Source organism: Phoca vitulina, unplaced genomic scaffold (genome assembly GCF_004348235.1).
Source record: "Phoca vitulina isolate PV1807 unplaced genomic scaffold, GSC_HSeal_1.0 scaffold46, whole genome shotgun sequence".
NCBI lineage: Eukaryota > Metazoa > Chordata > Mammalia > Carnivora > Phocidae > Phoca > Phoca vitulina.
In genome coordinates, this window is record NW_022589749.1 from 10,363,070 (window position 1) to 10,386,418 (window position 23,349).

Genomic DNA, 23,349 nt, shown 5'->3' on the forward strand with positions numbered 1-23,349 from the left:
CGTTTGTTGAAAAGACTGTCTTTCTCCCATTGTATATTCTTGCCTATAGATCAACTGACCACGTAAGTGTGGGTTTATTTCTGGGTTCTCTCTTCTGTTCTGTGGATCTGTCTATTTTTGTGCTGGTACCAGACTGCTTTGATTACTCTAGCTTGGTGGTATATCTTGAAATCTAGGATTGTGATACCTCATCTTTGTTCTTCTTTCTCAAGATGCTTTGGTTATTTGGGGGGCACCTGGGTGGTGCAGTCATGGTATCCGACTGCGTGGTTTCGGCTCAGGTCGTGATCACCGGGTCATTGGATCGAGCCCCATGTCAGGGTCCACACTCAGTGCAGAGTCTGCTTATGATTCTCTCTCTCCCTCTCCCTCTGCCCCTCCCCACCATGCTCGCTCTTTCTCTGTCTTCCTCTCTCCCTCTCTAAAAGAAATAAATAAATCTTAAAAAAAAAATGCTTTGGTTAGTTGGGAACTTTCGTCAAAAAAATAATAATAGGGGTACCTGGGTGGCTCAGTCGGTTAAGCATCTGACTCTTGGTTTTGGCTCAGGTCATGATCTCAGGGTTGTAGGATCGAGCCCTGTATCAGGCTCCACACTCAGTGGGGAGTCTGCTTGAGATTCTCTCCCTCTCCCTCTGCCCCTCCTGCTGCTCATGCTCTCTCTCTCTCTCAAATAAATAAATAAATCTTTAAAAAATAATAATAAGGGGCACCTGGGTGGCTCAGTCAGTTAAGCATCTACCCCCGGCTCAGGTCATGATCACAGGGTCCTGGGATCGAGCCCCATGTTGGTTCTCCCTTTCCCTCTGCTGCTCCCCCTGCTTGTGCTTGCTCTTTCTCTCTCTGTCAAATAAATAAATAAAATCTTTAAAAATAATAATAATAATTTGCAGCATTTTTTTCTCTCATAGCAACACACAAAATACTGGTGCATCACTTAAAGTCACTGAAATGTATATGCACCATATATACACCACCAAATAAATACGCACACGTACATAAATACAGTTTACAGATTTGGAAACCAAGACTCTGAAAGGTTAAAGTACCACAGACAAGGTCATATAACTCCAGGCACCACTCAGAAACACTCAGAGAAAGTATAAAAGTCATTTCACTTTAATACAAAATCATGTAAAGAAAGTCATGTTAGCAAAACCGAACGTTCACTAAATATCTGTGAAATCATCACTGGAATGTCAATACCATTTTTTCCTGCATTCTCTCCTCCCCTCTCCCTTTGGGCTCACGAATTTCGCTGCTACTACATGGTAAAGACCCAGGTCATCCGTGAGACCAGACAGGCAGAACGCACGTCTGCACACTGGAGGTCCCTCTGGACGGCTGGCGTGCAGCAGGAAGTGGGCCTCGTTTTTGCTTTCCTTCTGCTTTCTTGATTTCTTTGTGCTGCTTCCCCAGCCTTGGCCAAGGCTTCAGCGGTGTCCAGTTCTGAAGCCAGGGAAAAAATTATCACGAGAGAGCCTCACCTCCTTCCTCCTTGGTGGCTTTCCGGGGAAACAGATGAGCAAGTACAGTGAGTATGCGTGGCCCTGAGAGATGAGTTTGGAAGTCTTGGTGCATTGCCTTCTTGAGTCCGAGAATCTCTGTCTTAGTCGTGGCTTTCGATCTACATCTGCTTCTCTGATCGGAAAGAGAACCTGGGTATAGAGAGAGAAGGGTCAGAGGGCATAGACAGAACGAAGCAAGGAGGGCAGAACTCTGCAGAATCTGTGAGAGGCTCTTGCAGGCCACTGACTCAAACATTTGCCCAGGGCTCAGTGGGGGCAGCACTGTTCAGGGGTTTTCCATCTATCAGCTCATTTCACACTCATAACACCTCGATGAGGTAAGTACCCTCAATATCCCTATTTTATAGATTAGCAAACTGAGGTCCTGCAAGGTTCAGTCACAGGCCCAAGGTCACACAGTAAGTTGTAGAACCAGGAGTTGGACCCAGAGCCCACTTAAGCACTGTGCTATGCGGAAAAATGGTGTCTGAACTTTTTTTTTAATTTCAGGAGGTTTTATTGTGGAGGAAGCATCCATGTTACTTACAATTATAAAACAGATCTTTGCAATGAATAAAGATTGGCATATAAATTCTTGGATAAAACCTAGATATGCCCTGAGACACGAATACCAAACGTTCAGTGTTTTTCCCCCTCATATGCAAAGTTTTGAAAAGGAAGAAAGCTATCTGGGGTGGATCACAACGTTCAATCTCAGTGCTAATTGCAGCTATGAGAAAGACCCAGAGCTGGCTGGTGGGGTGGAAAGCCAGTGACGGGGAATATGGGCTAGTGCTTCTGGTCAAAGACAAACCCCCTGAGCACCGTTAGCAGCTCTGCTCGCCATGGCTGGGGCGGGCCCTGGACTAGTATTCGGACTCAGCCATCCTCCCCTGAACCTGTGCATACCAGCCCCCTTCCCCGCCCCCCTCCCTGTCTCAGGAAGTGACATCATCCCTCGCCTCATTATTCATGCCAGGAACCCGGGAGTTGTTCTCAGCTCCTCCCCCCCCATCTGCTATATTTTAGTCATCATGCCCCAAATATGTTCCTAATCCCAACACTCCTCATCTCCTCCACTACCACCCCCCAGTCCAAGTCACCACGATGAGCACCACAGCCTTCCCGCCACCCCCTACAATCCACTCACATGGCAGCCAGAAGGACCGTGTCACTATGCAGAGCTAAGTCATTCCTCAGCTCACACCACTCCATGGCTCCCCACTGCCCTCAGGATAAAGACCAAAATCCTTCTTAGCATGACCTACTTCTTCAGAAAGCCATTCATTCACTCATTCATTCATCCATTCACTCATTCCATTATAATGAGCTTGTCTGACCATGAAATTGTGGCCTCATGCTCATTAGACACACGACCTCAGTACGGCTCGTGCACAGAACAAACATCTTATTTTTTGCCTTATCAGGCTCAAACTCTAAGGGGCCAAAGAACTCTCCTCCAGGAGGCCCAAAGAAACCAGTAGTTTACATCTCCTGCCCAGCCAACAGAAGTGTTAAATGCCTTCAGATGCAACAGCTGGTGTGGCATGGAGATGCTCTTTCCTTCATTACCTTACTTCAGGAGAACCTTCCTTGGGAAAGAAACACTCCCCCAGGCCCGGCTTTGAGTCTGTCCCCCCCACACCTCCTCCACAAAGCAGCCAGAGTGAGCTTTTCCATGTAAATATGCACATGTCACTCTCCAGCTTAAAACCCTCCAATGTCTTCCCAAAGTGCTCACCGTGAAACTCAGGGTCCTCGCTGGGAACCCCTGCCCCCTGCCCTGACTGACCTCAGCCCTCACTGGATTCTCCGTGCTTCTCTCCTGCCTCAGGCCTTTATACCTGCTGTTCCCTCCATCAGAAAACTTCCCTCACGTCTTTATGGTCTTTCAGGGCCCAGCTTGAATGTCCCCTCCTCATTGAAGGCTTCCAGGACTCCCCAAATCTGAAGCTGCCCCCCGTCAACTTCTCTCTCAGCAGCCTATTGAATGGATATCTGAAATGGTCCTGTCAATACGCTTCCTTAGCTGCTCATTCTGACTCCCCTGCTGGAACGGAAGCACCATGAAGGCAGGGGCTCTGTCTTGTTCACTGCATCCCCAGGACCTAGAACAATGCCTGGCACGTGGTAGGCCCCCAATAAATATGTGTTGAAGGGATGAATCATTTAGGTTTCAGGTGGTCTTGTCTGACACAGCGGTTTTCATGCGGGCATTCCAGAAAGTCTGGTAATACTTAACTAAACTATGTATGTGCATATTCTGTGGGCTGCTTGGCCCTCAGATTCATCTCATCCCTTCTCTGCCCTCAGATTCATCTCATCCCTTCTCTGCCCTCAGATTCATCTCATCCCTTCTCTGCCCTCAGATTCATCTCATCCCTTCTCTGCCCTCAGATTCATCTCATCCCTTCTCTGCTCCAGAAGGCTGATCTCTGTGGATGACAGCAAATCTTCTTCCTCTGTCCTCTAGCTTCAGGATGGGCTCAGTTACTAGGAGGCCCCAGCAGGAGCTGGGAAGGTGGGGAGGGGGGTGTATTGATGCCCCGGCTCCCTCCCCGCCAGGCTGGTCTTACTAGTTGCTGTGTCCCTCTGCTGACCACCCCCCTTCCCTTTCCCTCATTGCTCCCTCAGCCCAGCTGCCATGCTAGAGTGCTTCTCTATCCCTTGCTGGTTCTCTTAACCCTGCTCCCATGTCTGTCATGTCTGTAAGATGTCCCTTCTTTAAATCTTTTCAGTCACTCCTTTTAAGTGTGCTATTTGTTTCTTGCCAGGACCCTGGCAATGTCCCCCCCACCCCACCCCACACCCCCATCACTCATCTGCGTTAAGTGCCTGGCCCCCACAGGCATTTGAGATCCCTGACCAAGGCTGTTTCTCAGTTCTGTCCAAGAGGTCAGGGGCTGGTAACTGTCACCGGGCCAGACATTCTCAGGGCAGCCAAGGCAAATGGGCTGTTTGCTTCATGGAGGGGTGGGGGAAGGGCGCGCCTCATTGTATTGACACTTGTCAGCTGAGAACGGGTTTCAAAGTGTGGTCCAAGGGGTCTCCACATCAGAGTTAACCTGGGGAATTTATTAGAAATCCAGATTTCTGGGCTTCATCCTAGACTTGACTTCTGAGAATCTGAATTTTAAACAAGGACCCCACATTCTATGGTTTGAGCCTTAGCACCCGAAGAAATGAGGGATTAACAAGGGAGCATAAATACGAGGGGAGTATTCAAAGGAAATCATATTATGTGGCTCAACGATGGGAGACACAGGGTCCTCTAAATTTGGAAGTAAGAGAGGCTCAGTCCCTCGGTCAGTTAAGCATCTGCCTTCGGCTCGGGTCATGATCCCGGGGTCCGGGGATCAAGCCCCGCGTTGGGCTACCCTCTCAGCCTCCCCTCTCCCTCTGCCCTTCCCCCTGCTTGTACTCTTTCTCTCTCTCTCAAATAAATAAATAAAATCTTAAAAAAAAAAAAAAAAGAAAGTTAGAGGTAAGAGAGGTAATGAATCAGCCACCCCTGTCCTTTTATTAAGTCATCTCCACACCCAATGTGGGGCTCTAACTCATGACCCCGAGATCAAGAGTCACGTGCTCCTCCAGCTGAGCCAGCCAGGCACCCCATGAATCCCCCTTAAACTCTAATAATTATTGTTGGTTTTCTTGTTGTTGTAGTATTATTCTATCATAGGGAGGCAATAGTGTAGAATCTGGACTTCTAGGTTCAAGTCTTGACTTTACGATTTACTATCTGGGTGACCTCAGGCAAATTACTTTGCCTCTCAGTATCTATTTCCCCACCTGTAGAATGAAGATGATGGCAGCTCCGACCTCACAGGGTCACTGTGAAGAGTCAAGTGCTTAGACTACTGCCTAACAGATCTCCTAACAGTCCAGCCCTGAATTTTCCTATCCGCTGTAGCACCACGAACCAGGACACGTCCCCACCCTGGGTAGCTGGCCAGCCTCCTCGGGCCTCCTCGCCTTCCTTCAGCAACGATTTAGTAGCAACGGGCAGCAAGTAACTTACAGCTTCCTTATGATTGTCTTCTCCTCCTTGTTACTGCCGGTCTTGCTGGTCTTGGCAACAAGGGTGTCTTTTTCTCTTCTTCCTCCTGGGCCTTCTCTTGGTGGAATCAGACCACTGGGGAAAAGGGGACAAATAAAAGGGTTGTTTTATTGCAGACCTTCTGTCTGAGCAGCTCTGAAAGTGAAGGGTCTTAATAATTATTATTATATTAGTAATAGTATCATTGAAAGCAGAGTCAGAGAGATTCTGCTTCTAATAAGGAGACTCTTCCCCCCACCTTTCCAATGTTGATGCCTCTTCTTTCTTTCTCTTGTCTAACTGCATTGGCTAATACTTCAAGTTTCTCCACTTTCTAGGAATATGACCACATATCAATACTCTAACTTAAGCCTTGATTTTCTAATCAATAAAATGAGAATAATAAGAGGGACGCCTGGGTGGCTCAGTGGGTTAAGTGTCTGCCTTCAGCTCAGGGTCCTGGGATTGAGTCCCACATTGGGCTCCTTGCTCAGTGGGGAGCCTGCTTCTCCCTCTGCCTGCCGCTCCCCCTGCTTGTGCTCTCTCTCACTCTCTGACAAATAAATAAATAAATAAAATATTTTTTTAAAAATGAGGACAATAAGAGTAACTGCCCCCCAGGATTGAGTAAGTGAGGTAATACATAGCACCTGACACTACAGCGGTGAACAAAACAAAATTATCTCCTATCATGCAATTTATGTTTTTCCATTGGGGAAAGAAGCAGTCAATAAACAAATAAATTGGGGCGCCTGGGTGGTTCAGTCGGTTAAGCATCTGCCTTCGGCTCAGGTCATGATCCCAGGGTCCTGGGATCTAGCCCGACGTTGGGCTCCCTGCTCAGCAGGGAGTCTGCTTCTCCTTCTGCCCCTCCCCCGCCTTGTGCTCTCTCTCTAGCTCTCTCTCTCTCTCAAATAAATAAATAAAATCTGGGGCGCCTGGGTGGCTCAGTCTTTAAGCGTCTGCCTTCGGCTCAGGTTATGATCCCGGGGTCCTGGGATCCAGCCCCGCATTGGGCTCTCTGCTCGGCGGGAAACCTGCTTCTCCCTCTCCCACTCCCCCTGCTTGTGTTCCCTCTCTCGCTGTCTCTCTCTGTCAAATAAATAAATAAATAGAATCTTTAAAATTAAATAAATAAAATCTTTAAAAAAATAAACAAATAATTAAATTAAGTTGAATTGATATTGATTGATAAGATACTGAGGTCAGTTGACTTAAAGAGGACCAGAATATTTCCCTGGACTTGATGTACAGAAGCTGGAAGAAAGCTGTTCTCTCTCATTTGTCCAGCTGGGACTGCCAGCATCCACATTTCCTAAGATTCCTAGAAAGGGTGTCTACAACAGAAAACAATGAGGCCAACAAAGAGAAACAAGGAGGAAAGAAAGAGGCACCAAGTCTTGGGCCCCTCCAACCCTGACGCCTCAACTGCAGTTTGTTCTTTATTTCTGAAAGCAGTCCCAAGATCCTTCCTAGCTATGTGGGTTAATAAATTCCCTTTTGTACTTAAGCTAGTCTGAATTGGATTTCTGTCACTTGCCACCAATAGAAGCCTGACCACAATGCATTGTTTCAATGTATGAAATTGTTATCTCCACTTGGGTATTTTGCCGTGGCACCTGCTGGTTAATTTATACCTGTGGTGTTTCCCCTTTCCTACAGATTGGATCGTGTCCCCCAGAATTCATATGTTGAAGCCCTAAGCCCCAGTGTAATGGTATTTAGAGATGGGGCCTTTGGGAAACAATTAAGTTTAGATGAGGTCAAGAGGGTGGGGTCCCCATGGTTGGATTAGAACCCTTGTAAGAGGAGACGTCTGAGGGCTTCCTCTCTGCCGTGTGCAAGAAGCCACGAAGAGTCAGAACTAACCATGCTGGCACCCTGATCTTGGACTTTAGCCTCCAGAATTGTGAGAAAAAAATGTCTATTGTTTGAACCACCCAGTTATGTATTTTGTTTTGGCAGCCCGGCAGACTGAGACACCTCTTGAGGTATGAGTGTCAGAGAGCAGGATTCATCCTTCTCTCTCCTTTGCAAAGAGTGAGCTCTTATTATTCAATATTATTATTTACCTATTATAGTATTAATATTAATACATTATTAATTTATTATTAATAACCCCCCTTTTCCATTATCTATTGTTACATAACACCCTGAACCATAGTGATTTAAAACAATGAAGATTTATGATTTCTCGTGATGGCTCCATTTCTTACGGTTGGCTTGGTGGGTCGTCTGGGGGCTGGGCACAGCTGGGGCCATCAGCTGGGGCACCTCTGTTCTTTGTGTGACTTCTCCCTGGTACTACCTCGAGCTTCCTCACAGGACTGTGGTCTCAAGCACTCCACGAGGACAAGAAATTCCACGAGGACCAAAATGGAAGCTGCAACAGGCCTCCCCTAGCCTCAGAAGCCAAACAGCATTGCCTCCACCACATTCCATTGGCCAAAGCAAGTCGCTGGGCTGCCCAGACTCAAGGGCAGGGAAAAAATAGACTCTGCCTCTTGAGGGGTGGAAAAGGCTCACTGCAGAAGGCACGCAGGATGGGAAAAATCGTGGCCATCTTTGGAAGCAGCCTACCACATCTGCCTCAATGAGAAACAATCATTAGTATGACCTTGGACCTCGAAACTGATGCACTTGCTAGGAGAATACCTCAGCTGACATGCTGGTTTCTCTAGAATACAGGACCCAAGTGAGTAAACAGAATCCTGCCATCAGCTGGCCTCTACCCGAGGGGAAGTACACGGCTGATGCTCTCTGGAATTCAAAACTGGAACTAAAGTGTGTCACTCTATTCGCTAACAAGCTGCTCAAGCCCCAGCAGTTCAGCGGTTCCTGTTTTCAACTACCTGTGTCTGAAGTACTTACTAAATGAGAGGAAGACAGGTCTTTCCATTAACATGGTTCCAACCTCAGCAGAAGGAAGACAATTAAATTCTTGTTGGCAGAACTCAGCCCTTTTAGATTTGGCTTGCTAGAACATTTTTAATTAGCAATAATTGCGCCTCGGATAAACCTCATTGGCTACGATACTGCCGCTGTGCAAAGCTTGCTACAACACTTTTACTGTAGTGCTGCTCCCTTAGGAATTCTACATTGAATGAATTTGTTTTTTTAAAAAGATTTTATTTATTTATTTGAGAGACAGAGACAGAGAAAGAGCACAAGTCAGGGTAGAGGGGCAGGGGGAGAGGGAAAAGCAGACTCCCCGCTGAGCAGGGAGCCTGATGCGGGGCTCGATCCCGGGACCCTGAGATCATGACCTGAGCCGAAGGCAGATGCTTAACGACTGAGCCACCCAGGCGCCCCTGAGCCAGCGTATTTCTTACTTCTAAACTTTCAGAGTCCAAATGTGGCATGATTACTAAAAGCACAGGCTCTGATATCAGGCTGTCTGAGGTCATGTCTCACCATTGTCCCCACCAGCTATGGGACTTCAAGCAGGTACCTGACTTTCATGAACCTTAGAACACCTTGGAGATAACATTACCTTAGCTCACCTTGCTGTGAGCACTAACTGAAACGATGCTTGGAATACATTTAGCAGAGTGCCTGGCATGCAGTATGCGTTGATAAATATTAGCTGGCGCTGAGTTTTTATTCTCTTGGGCTTTCCTTCTTCTGTCTCTAAGGGAATCTGCTTTGTTTAACTCAACGGTTTCCCAGAATGATTTGGCCACAGAGCCCCCTTTTCTTTTTCTTTCTTTCTTTTTTTTAGAGCCCCCTTTTCAAGAAGCACTTACACGAAAGAAAACATTTTGGGAAACAGGGTGCAGATGAATACAGCAAAGTCCAAACCTGATAGGTCAACAGCTTCTTATTTCGTCTCTTGATTGCCCTACAATCTTTTCTCTACACGTGTTACTGTGATTTTTTTTTAGGATTTTATTTTTAAGTAATCTCTACACCCAATATGGGGCTCAAACTCATGACCCCGAGACCAAGAGTCACACACTCCACCAACTAAGCAAGACAGGTGCCCCTTTTGTGGTTTTTTTTTTAATAATAATAATAGTTTTTTAATTTTAATTTAATTTTATTTATTTGACAGAGAGAGTGAGAGAGCATAAGCAGGGGGAGCAGTAGAGGCAGAGGGAGAAGCAGGCTCCCCCACTGAGCAGGGACCTCGATGCAGGACTCGATCCCAAGATCCTAGGATCATGACCTGAGCCGAAGGCAGACACTTAACCATCTGAGCCAGCCAGGTGCCCTCTTGTGATCTTTTTAAGCTTTTAACTTTTATATAATTTCAAATCTACAGAAAAGTTGTAAGATTAGTATGAAGAATTCCCATATACTCTTTACCCAGATCCCCCTCCCAATTGTTTCTCTGTGTATCTCTCTACCCCCCTATCTGCCTATCCATCTATCCATCCATCCACCCACCCACCTACCCATCCATCCATGCATCTATCTTCTTTCTGAACCACCTGAGAGTAAGCTGGAGACATCTTACCCCCTTATATTCCTAAATACTTCAGTGTGTATTTCCAAAGAACCAACTGGTTCAGTTATCAGGTTACCACACTGATAATTTATTTTAAAGATTTATTTATTTATTTGTGTGAGAGAGAGAGAGAGAGTGTGCGTGCGCATGCCGAGTGAGCAGGGGAAGGGGCAGGAGAGGGAGAGACAGAAAATCCTGAAGCCGACTCCCTGCTGAGCGCGGAGCCCCACACTGGGCTCAATTCCGGGACCTGAGATAAGACCTGAGCCGAACCCAAGAGTCGTATGCCTAAACAACTGCTCCACCAAGGCGCCCGAGTTTTTTAAAGTAGGCTCCACACCCAATGTGGGGCTTGAACTCATGACCCCGAGATCAAGACCAGCCGGGTGCCCTTCACGTTTGATCTTTTATTTATTTATTTTTTTAAGATTTTATTTATTTATTTGACAAAGAGAGACACAGCGAGAGAGGGAACACAAGCAGGGGGAGTGGGAGAGGGAGAAGCAGGCTTCCCGCGGAGCAGGGAGCCCGATGCGGGGCTCGATCCCAGGACCCTGGGATCATGACCTGAGCTGAAGGCAGATGCTTAACGACTAAGCCACTCAGGTGCCCCACATTTGATCTTTTAAAACACTAAATCAGGGCGCCTGGGTGGCTCAGTCGTTAAGCGTCTGCCTTCGGCTCAGGTCATGATCCCAGGGTCCTGGGATCGAGTCCCACATCGGGCTCCCTGCTCGGCGGGAAGCCTGCTTCTCCCTCTCCCACTCCCCCTGCTTGTGTTCCTGCTCTCGCTATCTCTCTCTCTGTCAAATAAATAAATAAAATCTTTAAAAAATAAATAAATAAATAAATAAATAAATAAAACACTAAATCAGGGGCGCCTGGGTGGCTCAGTGGGTAGAGCTTCCGACTTGTGATCTCAGGGTCGTGAGTTCAAGCCCCACATTGGGCATGGAGCCTCCTTAAAAAAATAAATAAAAAATAAAAACAAACAAAACAGTAAATCAGATCTTGTCATTTCCTTGATTAAAACTTTCCAATGACTTCTCACTACACTTACAATAAAATTAGAGCCCCTTTCTGGGGCTCACAAGGCATACCTCTCATCCTCTACCTGTGTTCCAACTTCTACCATGTTGGGTCTCTTAAATTGGCCACGGTGGTTCCCACCTCAGGGTCTTAGTGCCCTCGCTCTACTTTTGCCCTACCAATCTTTACATGGTTGGCTGCTTCTTGTCATTCACCTCAGGAGGGTCTTCACTGACCAGCCCATGTAAAACAGGCCCCTCCCCAAGCCCCCAGCACTTTGCTGTCATATGTCACCTTGGTTTTTTTGTTTTGTTTAGAGAGGGAGAGAGAGAAAGAGGAGGGTGGAGGGGCAGAGGGAGAGCGAGAGAATCTCAAGCAGGCTCTACACCCAGCGAGGAGCCCGACGCAGAACTCGCTTCCACAACCCCGAGATGATGACTCGAGCCAAAATCAGGAGCCGGACGCCCAACCAACTGCACCACCCAGGCGCCCCCGTCACCTTGGTTTACATTCTTTAGAGCACTTACCACCATTATCCTGCATGTTCATCTCAGACTTCCTTGTCAATTGCCTGTCTTCCCCCCTAGACTAGCATGGACTTTCTCTGGTTTGTTCACTGCTATAGCCCGGTGCCAGGAATAGTGCCTGGCATCGAGTAGGTCCCCAATAAACTGGCTGAGCGAAAATAAGAACAAATACAGAGCGTGTCAAGGAATTGCGGGCGGGGTATGGCTCTGCAGTGCGGGGGCACCCAGGGCAGGGGAGCCCCACCTCTTATAACACTGCAGCTCTTCCTGCACCATGAGCAGCTGGGACTTGAGCTTGTTGCGTTCCTGGAGCACGTCCCGCAGCTCTTGGAGGGTGAAGCGTGGTCGGTTGGGGTCTGTCAGGTCAACCACCATTTTGTCCGGTCCCAGGTTCACCTGCGAGAAAAGACGTTGGTCGCTTATACGGTTTCCCTCATGAGGATGGACTGTCCACCCCAAAAAGGCAAATCTTGTTTGTTCACACTTAAAATTTAAATATTTAAATTAGTTCATTAACGGGGTTGTGATGGTTAATTTTATGTGTCTACTTGACTGGGCTAAGGATTGCCCAGATAGCTGGTTAAACGTTATTTCGGAGTGTGTCTGTGAAGGTGTTTCTGGAAGACATTAGCATTTGGACTGATGCACTGAGTAAAGCAGATGGCCTTCCCTGATGGGTGGGCGGGCATCATCCAATCCACTGAGGGCCTGAACAGAACAAAAGGTGGAACGAGGGTAAATTCTGAGCTCTGTCTGTTGATGTGGGACATCCTCCTTCTCCTGCCCTCAGACATTGACACTCCTGGTTCTTGGGCTTTTGGTTCCAGACCAGGACTTACACCATCAGCCCACCTCCCCTGAGTTCACAGGACCTCCTGGTTCTCCAGCTTGCAAACTGAAGACTGTAAGACTTCTCAGCCTCCATAACTGCATAAGCCAATGCCTCAAGTAACTATCCCCTTTATAGCAATAGCTATATCCCCTATTGGTTCTGTTTCTCTGGAGAACTCTGACTGAAACAGGGAAGGAAGAGGAGCAGAAGGCCAATTAATGAGTGTACAAGATGACAGAGTGGAACACTCATCCTTTTGGGGCCCCTGGCTGGCTCAGTCGGTTGAGCATGAGATTCTTGATCTTGGGGTTGTGAGTTCAAGCCCCATGTTGGGTGTAGAGATTACTTAAAAATAAAATCTTTTTTTTTCTCTAAGGTTTTATTTACTTATTTGACAGAAACACAGCTAGAGAGGGAACACAAGCAAGGGGAGTGGGATAGGGAGAAGCAGGCTCCCCACGGAACCAGGAGCCCGATGCGGGGCTTGATCCCAGAACCCTGGGATCATGACCTGAGCCAAAGGCAGATGCATAACGACTGAGCCACCCAGACGCCCCAAAAATAAAATCTTTACCAGTGGGGCACCTGGGTGGCTCAGATGGTTAAGCTGAGTGCCTTAGGCTCAGGTCAGGATACCAGGGTCCTGGATTGGAGCCCCGCATCAGGCTCCCTGCTCAGCAAGGGAGTCTGCTTCTCCCCTTCCCCCTGCTCATGCTCTCTCACTCACTCTCTCTGTCTTTCAAATAAATAAATAAATAAATAAATAAAATCTTTTAAAAAAAATCTTTAACAGAAAAAAAAAATCATCCTTTTCTAACCAACTTTGTGATAATCAATTCAGGGGAGCCTAATGAATGGATCTAAAACTTTTGGGTGAAAGCTTGTTGGGGAACAGAATATTTTCCCCAGTTTTAAAGTATTTTCCCACAAGTACTTATGAATTACAAAGGGGAATAAAGTCCCCTTTACAGTGCAGAAATCTTGCAGACACCATATTACGCAAGTGATACAAGTTGACGTCACCAGTAATGACAAACTGAGTCCAGTGCCTCCCGATACGGTGCACTATGGCACGGCATCCCTCCAGCAGTATTTGTGCTAAACACGTATCACTTGAACTCACCCATGATACCTCAGAACCAACCCAAATTGAAGGACATTCTACAAACCAACTGATACATAATCTTCAAAAATGTCAAGGTCGTGAAAGACAAGGAAAAGCTGAGGAGCTGTTCCAGATTAAAGGTGACTGAAGAGATATGTCAACCAAAGGTACTGTGTAACCCCGGATTGGGTCCTGCACCGGAAAAAACATGCTGTAAAGGACATTATTCTGAATTTTGAATAGGGGTAGTATATCAGGTCTTTGTATTGTCACTTTTTCCCTCTGAATTCGATCATTTACTTGCTATTATGCAAGAGTAGGTCTTGTGAGATACTCACTGAAGTATTTAGGGTAAAGGAGCCTAGTCTTCTACTAATCCTGCAACTAACGTAATGTCTGCTCAAATAGTTGAGGAAAACTAGTAGTGAATACGTAATGCATATTACTTTTGTATATGCATATACACATACACGTATATGTGTTTTGTGTGTGTATATAAATACTTCGGTGTGTATCTTCTAAGACATACTACACACCACACGCACACACAACTGAAAACAATACCTGAATCCCGGTGAACGGTATACGGGTATCCATGGTGCTCTTCTGGCAGCTCTTCCATAGGCTTGAAATGTTTTCAAACTAAAATTTAAGCAACTGTTTGAAAACAACGTACATGTCCACGAATAGATGCCCAGTTAAATAAAAACTAAGGCACAACCAGGCCGCAATGTTCTGCAGGTGACGGAGAGAACAAGGCACGGGAGGAAGAGATAACAGGAATAGTGAGCACGTTCCTCCCGTCGCACTGACAGGAATCAGGGTGTTTGAACACCCCCTGGGCTGTAAGGGCTGTGGGGAAGCAGCACCTGTGCTCACTGCCGGAGGACTGGGTCTCCTTGGCCTCTGGGAAGCGTAATTTAACATTACATATTATCCGAATTTCAGATGCTCCTTGCCTCCGATCCAGTGCGTCCGTTTCCTCAAGACACTCTCCCTCAGGAACCAAATGACATTTGTTAGGATTTTTCAGTGTTGCACGTGCTAAGAGCAAATGATTGGAACATAAACGTCTTTTGATAGGAGACTGGTTAAAGCAGAGAATCTTAACCGTTTTTGTGCCACGGACCGTTTTGGCAGCCTGGGAAGGCCCACGTGGCCCTCCTCCAAACAATGTGTTAAAATGTATAAAATGAAAGGCACAAAATTATAAGGAGACCAATTAAGGTGACATACACTCATCAAAATCCTCTAAAAACAAATTTATGATTAATATACCTGCTTCTTTATTAAATAAAGTGAGCTAGATGCAGGGCCAGTGAAATACTCAACAAAAACAAAACTTTGAGATGTGAACTACACTGTAATGGGACAGGAAGATATCTGTGATTTCCATCGGTGATTGCCACAGGAATTGCTAATATTACTGTGGTTTGTTGTCTACATTCACAATTGAAGAAAGTGACACATTTCAGTTGGAAGTTAATGAAAATATAATTTTTTCCCATGCAAGGACATGGGCCTCTTGGATTAGAATCAACGATCCCCTTGGGCGTCCAAGAACTTCAAGTTAAGAACCCTCAGCTGGGGCTCCTGGGTGGCTCAGTTGGTTAAGCGTCTGCCTTTGGCTTGGGTCATGATCCCAGAGTCCTGGGATCGAGCCCCACATCGGGTTCTCTGCTCAGCGGGGAGCCTGCTCTCCCTCTCCCTGCTGCTCCCCCTGCTTGCTGCCCTCCCCCTGCTTGTGCTCTCTCTCTCTCTCTGTCAAATAAATAAATAAAGTCTTAAAAAAAAAAAAAAAAAGAACCCTCAGCTGAACAATTGATAATACCATACAATGGAAGTTTTCCTCATTAAAAGATGATGAAGCTCTTTATATCCTGATTTAATTCACCTTTCATGCTATGTTAAGTGAAAATACACAAAAGGCAGAACTGGGTATATGTTATAATACCATTTGTGTAAAAAAAAGGAAAAATATTTTCATATCTGCTTCTGTTTCCATAAAGTACCTCTGGAAGGATACACAAGAAACTGATCACTTAAATTTTTTCCAGGGAGGGGAAGTGGGTGGCTGGGGGTAGAGAGAAGTGGGGAGGTAGATTTTTCAGGCCAAACGGTTTTGCACCTTTTGAATTTGGAACTTAAATTGTTTTAAAAAGAGGGGCGCCTTGTTGTCTGCCTCCGGCTCTGGTCATGATCCCAGGGTCCTGGGATAGAGCCCTGCATTGGGCTCCCTGCTCAGCGGGAAGCCTGCTTCTCCCTCTCCCACTCCCACTGCTAACGACTGAGTCACCAAGGCGCCCATTATTCAGCCTTTAAAAGGAAGGAAATTCTGATACAAGCCACACCACGGATGGACCCTGAAGACATTATGTTAAGTGAAATAAGCCAGTGACAGAAGGACAAATACTATACAAGTCTACTTATATGAATATAAGTAGAATAGTGGAATAGGCAAGTTCATAGAGATAGAAAGTAGACAGGGGGAGGGGGAGTAGGGAGCTAGTGTTTACTGTGGACAGAGTTTCAGTTTTGCAAGATGAAAAGAATTCAGGCAGGACTGGTGGGTGATGGTTGCACAACAATGTGAATGTACTTAATGACACTTAAGTGTGCACTTAAAAATGGTTAGGGTGGTAAATTTTACATGTAATTTACCGCAATTAAAAATACTTAAAAAAATAAAAAAACCCGAAAAAAGTAATAAGGTGTATTTTTATGAACTGCCTAGTGATGCTAAACTAATTCATTCTCTCTGCCCTTTTCCCCACCCCTGTTCTTAAGACTGCGGTTTGGGAGGAAAATGCCATCTCATCTGCTGGTTGATAAAGCTCGTCCGCTGTGCCCCACACAGGAAATCACCCGGGCCCCGTGCAGAGCACGCTGTACACGGTCTATGGTGGGGCTCCCTCCATATCCTTGTTCCTGGGGTTGGAGGTGGCAGGGATGAGCTCAGAACGTGAGCTGAGCCACTCTGAGCAAGTCACTTAACGTCTCTTGAGTCTCAAAAGCCAGACTATGATCATGATACTCAACTATCTCGTATGATGGACACTAAAGTAGAAATGTATCTACAAGTACAGTTGTCACTGGGAAGAACAAGTAGCTGAAATAAGTGTACCAGGGAAGTGACCAGAAACCTTTGCTCTTATTTCCCTGCAAATGTCAGCGACCCTGTTCCTCCTGTCCTTTCTTGGCACGCTTCTCAGTTTGTGATCTTGTACTGCAGTTCTGGAGGTGGGGGTGTCTTTTTTTTTTTTTTAAAGATTTTATTTATTTATTTGACAGAGAGAGAGATAGCGAGAGCAGGAACACAAGCAGGGGGAGTGGGAGAGGGAGAAGCAGGCTTCCCGCCGAGCAGGGAGCCCGACGCGGGGCTCGATCCCAGGACCCCGGGATCATGACCTGAGCTGAAGGCAGACGCTTAACGACTGAGCCACCCAGGCACCCCGGTGGGGGTGTCTTACTTCTCCCACTAGACAGGAGCTCTGTGAGGGCAGGGTCCCCGTCTAATTTACCTCTGCGGCCCCAGGGTCCAGCACGATGCAATCACTCATCAAATGTCATTCCAACAAATAAGGTCGAATATGTGTATTTCGTGTGAGGTGGTGAAGACTGGCATCTCTGAGTTCAAATCCTGCCTTCACCTCTTACTTGCAGTAAGTCCTTTGGCAAATTACTTAACTGTTCTATGCCTCATTTCTGTAAAATGGATATACTGATAGTAAGAGGAATAAATGAGATAGTCCACTTAGAGCAGCTTTTTTTTTTTTTTTAAGTGTGGCTGGAGACCCATTAGTAATTCATATTGATCTAATCAATTGCAACAAGAATTTAAAAACTCATAAAAATAGAATAGGCAAGTAAAGTGATTCCTGAGTGGCTCAGTTGGTTAAGCGTCTGCCTTTGGCTCAGGTCATGATCCCGGACTCCTGGGATCAAGTCCCACGCTGGACTCCTTGCTCAGTGGGGAGCCTGCTTTTCCCTCTGCTGGCCGCTCCCCCTGCTTGTGTGCTCATGCTCTCTCTCTGACAAACAAATAAAATATATTTATTTTTTAAAGATTTTATTTATTTATTTGACAGAGAGAGACACAGCGAGAGAGGGAACACAAGCAGGGGGAGTGGGAGAAGCAGGCTTCCCGCTGAGCAGGGAGCCTGATGCGGGGCTCGATCCCAGGACTCTGGGATCATGACCTGAGCCGAAGGCAGACGCTTAACGCCTGAGCCACCCAGGCGCCCCAAACAAATAAAATCTTAAAAAAAAAAAAAAAAGAATATGCAAGTATGATTGTGCATCATATTTAATAAGGGTGAGTTAAAATAAATTGTTTCTTAAAACTTTTGTTTCATCAATATTGGAAAGCGATATAATGGGTAATTTTGTAAAATGGAGGTATAACATACATGCCTAATCTTGAGTTTATAGCTTGATGATTTTTTTTAAATATCTCTTTACTTCCTCAAGCTTTTTTTATCTTAATTAATTTATTTGTCAGAGAGAGAGAGAGGGAGAGCACAAGCAGGGGGATCGGCAGACAGAGGGAGAAGCAACCTCCCCACTGAGCAAGGAGTCCAACATGGGGCTCGATACCAGGACCCTGGGATCATGACCTAAGCCGAAGGCAGACACCTAACGACTGAACCACCCAGGCGCCCCGCTTGATGACTTTTTTAAAAAAGATTTTATTTATTTACTTTAGAGAGAGAGAGAGAGTGCACGCATGAGCAGCGGGAGGAGCAGAGGAAGAGGGAGAGGGAAAGAGAGAGAATTTCCAGCGAACTCCCCACTGAGTGCAGAGCTGGACCAGGGGTGGATCCCACACCCTCAGATCATGACCTGAGCCAAAACAAGAATCTGACCTTTAATGGACTGAGCCACCCAGAACACCCCTTGATGATTTTTAACATAGGTACACACCTATGTAATCACACCCAGATGCGCTCCCTATGAACTCTCCCCCCCCCACCAACTGGAGCTACCATCAGTCTTCTATAAATACAGATTATTTTGCCTGTTGTTGAATTTCCCATAAATATATATAGTAGGCTCTCTTTTGTGCCTGGCTCCTGTCCCTTAGCGTAACGTCTGTGAGAGTCACGCACACACTTGTGTGTATCAGCACTCTGCTCTTTTTCACTACCGTGTAGTATTCCAGCACTCTGCTCTTTTTCACTACCGTGTAGTATTCCAGCACTCTGCTCTTTTTCACTACCGTGTAGTATTCCAGCACCCTGCTCTTTTTCACTACCGTGTAGTATTCCACTGTGTGACTATACCATAGTTTTAATATCCATTCTGTTGCACTTGTTCCAGTTTGGCACAATTCTGAATAAAGGTGCTCTGAATATTCTTATAGGCGTCTTTTGGTGATCACAGCACTGATTTCTCTCACTTAAAATTTACTTCTTATTCTAGGTCAAGATTCTCAGAATGCAATGGCACTTGTCACAAATGCAGGTTCTCAGGTCCCACCCCAGACCTGCTGAATCAGAAACTCTGGGGCCAGGGCCCTGCAATCTGGGCTTTAACGAACACTCCGGGTGGTTTCGCTGCAGGCTAAAGCTTGAGAGCCACTGAGCTAGGTCAAGTCAAAAAGGCTCAAAGCCCCTGATTCAGAACTAACGCAGCCCAGGTAAGTGCACCTAGTAAGCGCTCGATAAATGTAACTATGAGGATGCTTCTCATCTGAGGACTGGGTGGGCGCTGTGGTCGTTTTCAGGGGCTTGGATATTCCTGGGAGAGCGGCCTCCGGGCCACTGGGAGCTCCTCTCCCACGCAGCCCAGGATGCCCCCGCAGGGCCCGGAATCCGGCACTCACCTGCCCGCCGGCCGCAGAGCCCTCTGTCCGCAGCCCCTCCACCTCCTTCCTCAGGTTGTCCCTTTCCATCCTCAGCTCCTCCACCGTCAGGTTGCCCTCATTCACCAGCGTCTCCAGCATCTCCAGGACGCGGACGATCTTGAACTGCAGCTGTGTCACCCGGGGATCGCTGCCCAGGGCCATCAGCTCGCGCCCCATCACGTAGGAGATGTCATACACGTCCTCGGCCGTCAGCTGGAAGGGGCTCTTGCTCAAAGCCCCCTCGGGCCCAGCCTCGTCCCCTTCCTCCTCCTCTTCTTCCTCCTCCTCTCGCAAAGGGGGCTCCTCCATTGCCACCCAGACCCCCGCAGCCGCAGGAGCAGCTTTCTCAGGCTCCCCAAACTTCCAACTTCCTCCTGGCGCAGAAAACTTTCCGCGGGGTAGAGACCCTGCCTGCACGGGGCGGGGGGGGGGGGGGGATGGCCCAGGAGCGGCCAATCAGCGCAGCCGAGGGGTGGGCCCGGGGCAGAAAGCTGCGCTCCGGGGCTTCCAGGCCCGGACGCGGGGTGCACCGGCCCCGCTGAGGACCGTGCAGGAGGTAGGCCCCCAGGATGTGGTTTGGGGCACGAGAAGACAACAGAAAGGGAGGACAGCCGAGAAGAGGAACGGAGAGGTTAAGGGGTGACCGCGATGGCCCCCGGCTGGGAGTATTGCAAACCGGGTGGGGGAGGGGCGGCCTCCGGAGCCCCGCCCTTGGTGACAGCCGCCACCGCTGCCGGGTTTCCATGGAGACGGGGGGTGGAGTTTCCACCGCCAGTCTGGGAAAGAGGGTAAAAAGCACACAACTTTTTCCTTTCTATGCTCAAGCTTTTCAGCCATAGAATTTGCATTCTACGTGGAGGAAGATCCGGGTCTGCGGCAAAACAGAGGACAGTTGTTGGTGTCTGCGCGCGGGAGTCAAGAGACCTGGGTTGCACAAAACTCCCGGGCCCATTGTCGCCGGGACCTGCGGAATCTGACTCTCAATAAAATGGAGAATCCCTGCGCTGTGCCCTTTGCGGATTCCTGGGCTCCTCCCCTTAACTCAGCGTTGCAGCCTTGGCAAATTACTTAACCCTCAATTTCCTGCTCAGTGAATAACAGCACCTACGTGGTTAACGTTGCTGCAGGAACATATTAAGATGAGGTCATGAGATAATGTGTGTGACAAGAGTACTTAGGAAGTACTCAAAAAATGTTAGCTGGTATTCGTCATTCTGTTCTCCAAACATTAAACTTGTGTGGGACACACGTAGCACATGGGTTGGGTTGGAAGGAGTAATAAACAAGTCAAAAATCACTCTCTGCTTTGAAAGTTAGAAAGCATTCTACGGATAGGGTATTAGAATATTAGCAGCGTGGATTACAAAACGAGTTATTTTAGGTTTGATTAGAATTTTTTTTTTAAAGATTTTATTTATTTATTTGACAGAGACACAGCGAGAGAGGGAACACAAGCAGGGGGAGAGAGAAAAGCAGGCTTCCTGCCAGGCAGGGAGCCCGATGTGGGGCTAGTTCCCAGGACCCTTAACGACTGAGCCACCCAGGCGCGCCGTGATTAGAAATTTCTAATAGTCATAGGCAGAAAACTTAGCAATGGAGCTTGTCTATTTTTCCCAGGAATATATTGCTAGCTTTCTTTGTGGTAGATGTACCTGATTTTCTCCACACTGAGATTCCAGCAACCCCATGTTGAGTGGCCAAGGATAAAATAAGCAAAAACCAAAGCAAGCAAACAAAATAGACACTATTTTCAGAGGGTACAATGTTCTAATGATCAAAACCAGGTTTCTGGGCAAAGGCTCAGTAATCCATAAATCACAGATGTGACTACACCCAGTGATTAAATGAGATAAAATGTTAAGCTTGCCATAAATAAAATATGGTATATCCACACAATGGAATATTATTCTACCATAAAAAGGAATGAAGGAATAGAATAGAGTGCCCAGAAATAAACTCTTGCAAATACGGTCAAATAATTTTCAAAAAGGGTGCCAAGACCATTCTTTGGGGAAAGGACAGTCTTTTCAACAAATGTTGTTAGAAAAATTGGATACCCACATGTAAAAGTATGAAGGTGGACCCTTGCCTTACACCATATATAAAAATTAACTCAAAATAGATCTAAAACATAAAGCTATAAAACTCTTAGAAGAAAACATAGGGGAAAAGCTTTATGTCACTGGATTTAGCAATAATTTCTTCAAAAGCACAGGCAACAAAAGAAAAAAATAGTTAACGGGACTATATCAACATTTAAAACTTGTGCATCTAAGACCACAATTAACAGAGTAAAAAGGCAGCCTACAGAATGAGTGAATATATTTGCAAGTCATATCTAATAAGGGGTTAATATCCAGAATGAATATATATATGTAGTAGGAGAGGTGTATATGTATCTCCTACAATGCAATGATTAAAAAAAACCCGTAAATAACCTGATTAAAAAATATGCAAAGTAAAAATAGATGCAAAATCCTTAGCAAGATACTAGTAAACAGAATTCAGCACTACATAAAAATTATATAACAGGACCAAGTAGGGTTTATTCCAGGGATGCAAGGCTGGTTCAGAAAAGACAATCTATGTAATCCACCATATTAACAGGCTAAAGATTACACACACACACAACTATTAGAGCTAATAAACAGCTCAAGGTTGCAGAATACAAGATCAATATACAAAAAACAATTGTGGGGTGCCTGGGTGGCTCAGTCGGTTCAGTGGCTACCTTTGGCTCAGGTTGTGATCTGGGGGTCCTGGGATGGAGCCCTGCATCAGGCTCCCTGCTCAGCGTTCATTTGTGCTTTTTCTCTCTCTCTCTCAAATAAATAAAATCTTAAGAAAAAAACTAATTGCATTTATATACATTTGCAAGACATAACCAGAAAATGAAATTAAGAAAATAATTCCACTTACAATGACATCAAAAAGTATAAAATACTTAGAAATAACTTTAACAAAAGAAGAACAAGACTTGCACACTGAAAACTACAAAATATCTTTGAGAGGAATTAAGATGTAAATAAATTGAAAGACATCGTGTGTTCAAAAATTGTAATAGTATGGTTAAGATGGTGATATTCTCCATCTTACATTTCCAATTGATCTATAGATCAGCATAATTCCTATCAAAATCTGTGCACGAAACAGTTAACATAGCAGGCCCAGGGACACTATCATTTGAAAATCCTGCTTCCAAGGTTGGCCCTTGGCTAGGATCTGGGAATTTGTGTTTGGGGAGGGTTCCACCACCCCTACTGATAAGAGTAGCTCAGTGTGCCTTAATTGTTTATGCAAACAACATAGTTTACCGGCTTTCCTCCTGGGAGTATGGAATTTTGGTATGCATTAGGCAGAAGGTGCCTTCATGACAAGCCCCCTTAAAAACCTTTGGCACAGTCTCTAATGAGCTTCTCTCATAGACAACATTTCACAGATGTCATAACTCATTACTGGGAAGTTATGCTAAATCAAGCCAGTCACAAAAGACCTCCTATTGTATGATTCCATTCATATGAGATGTCCAAAATAGGCAAGTCCATAAAGAGAGAGCATCTACCGCACGCAAAGTCTAGAGTGTTGTAGTCAACTGGGCTGTGGAGTTAAGCAGTCTTTGACTTGAACCTCACAATTGCTACTTGCTGGTACATAAGTTTGATCAAGTTGCCTAATCTCTCCAAATCCCTATTTCCTCAATGTAAACTGGGAAAAATAAAAGTATTTCCCAAGAATGGTGTGAAGGTTAGATGAGATAATGCATGAAAAGTGCCTAGTCCAGGGTCTAGCACATCTTAAGCATCAATGGATGTTGTCTATTTTTTTTTTAACTTTTTTTTTAAAGATTTTATTTATTTATTTGACAGAGAGATAGTGAGAGCAGGAACACAAGCAGGGGGGAGTGGGAGAGGGAGAAGCAGGCTTCCTGCCGAGCAGGGAGCCCGATGTGGGACTCGATCCCAGGACCCTGTGATCATGACCTGAGCCGAAGGCAGACGCTTAACGACTGAGCCA

The 23,349-nt window shown here is 46.1% G+C and overlaps 1 protein-coding gene and 1 pseudogene across 2 annotated transcripts; both read right to left on the minus strand.

Moving 5' to 3' along the window:
• Positions 1-922: 922 nt before the first annotated feature.
• Positions 923-19,741, minus strand: RILPL2 (Rab interacting lysosomal protein like 2). Of its 2 annotated transcripts, XM_032431535.1 has the most exons (5): positions 19,315-19,741; positions 14,055-14,132; positions 11,798-11,949; positions 5,530-5,643; positions 923-1,658 (listed from the first exon to the last, which is right to left on the minus strand). In XM_032431535.1, exons 1-5 carry the CDS (start codon positions 19,642-19,644, stop codon positions 1,628-1,630), a joined length of 705 nt encoding a protein of 234 aa, XP_032287426.1. In that variant the 5' UTR covers positions 19,645-19,741; the 3' UTR covers positions 923-1,627. The 2 variants fall into 2 exon arrangements, with proteins under 2 accessions (XP_032287426.1, XP_032287427.1); XM_032431536.1 differs by lacking the exon at positions 14,055-14,132 and having other exon boundaries at positions 925-1,658.
• LOC116649099 lies at positions 8,443-8,600 on the minus strand (annotated as a pseudogene).
• Positions 19,742-23,349: the final 3,608 nt, after the last annotated feature.

Coding starts and splice junctions, on each gene's coding strand:
- RILPL2 (XM_032431535.1), bottom strand. CDS start 19,644: ATGGAGGAGCCCCCTTTGCGAGAGGAGGAGGAAGAAGAGGAGGAGGAA. Junction 5,644..11,797: donor GAGCTGCAGTGTTATAAGAG/GTGGGGCTCCCC, acceptor CCTTTTCCCCAG/TGGTCTGATTCCACCAAGAG. Junction 1,659..5,529: donor AAGACAATCATAAGGAAGCT/GTAAGTTACTTG, acceptor CTCTATACCCAG/GTTCTCTTTCCGATCAGAGA.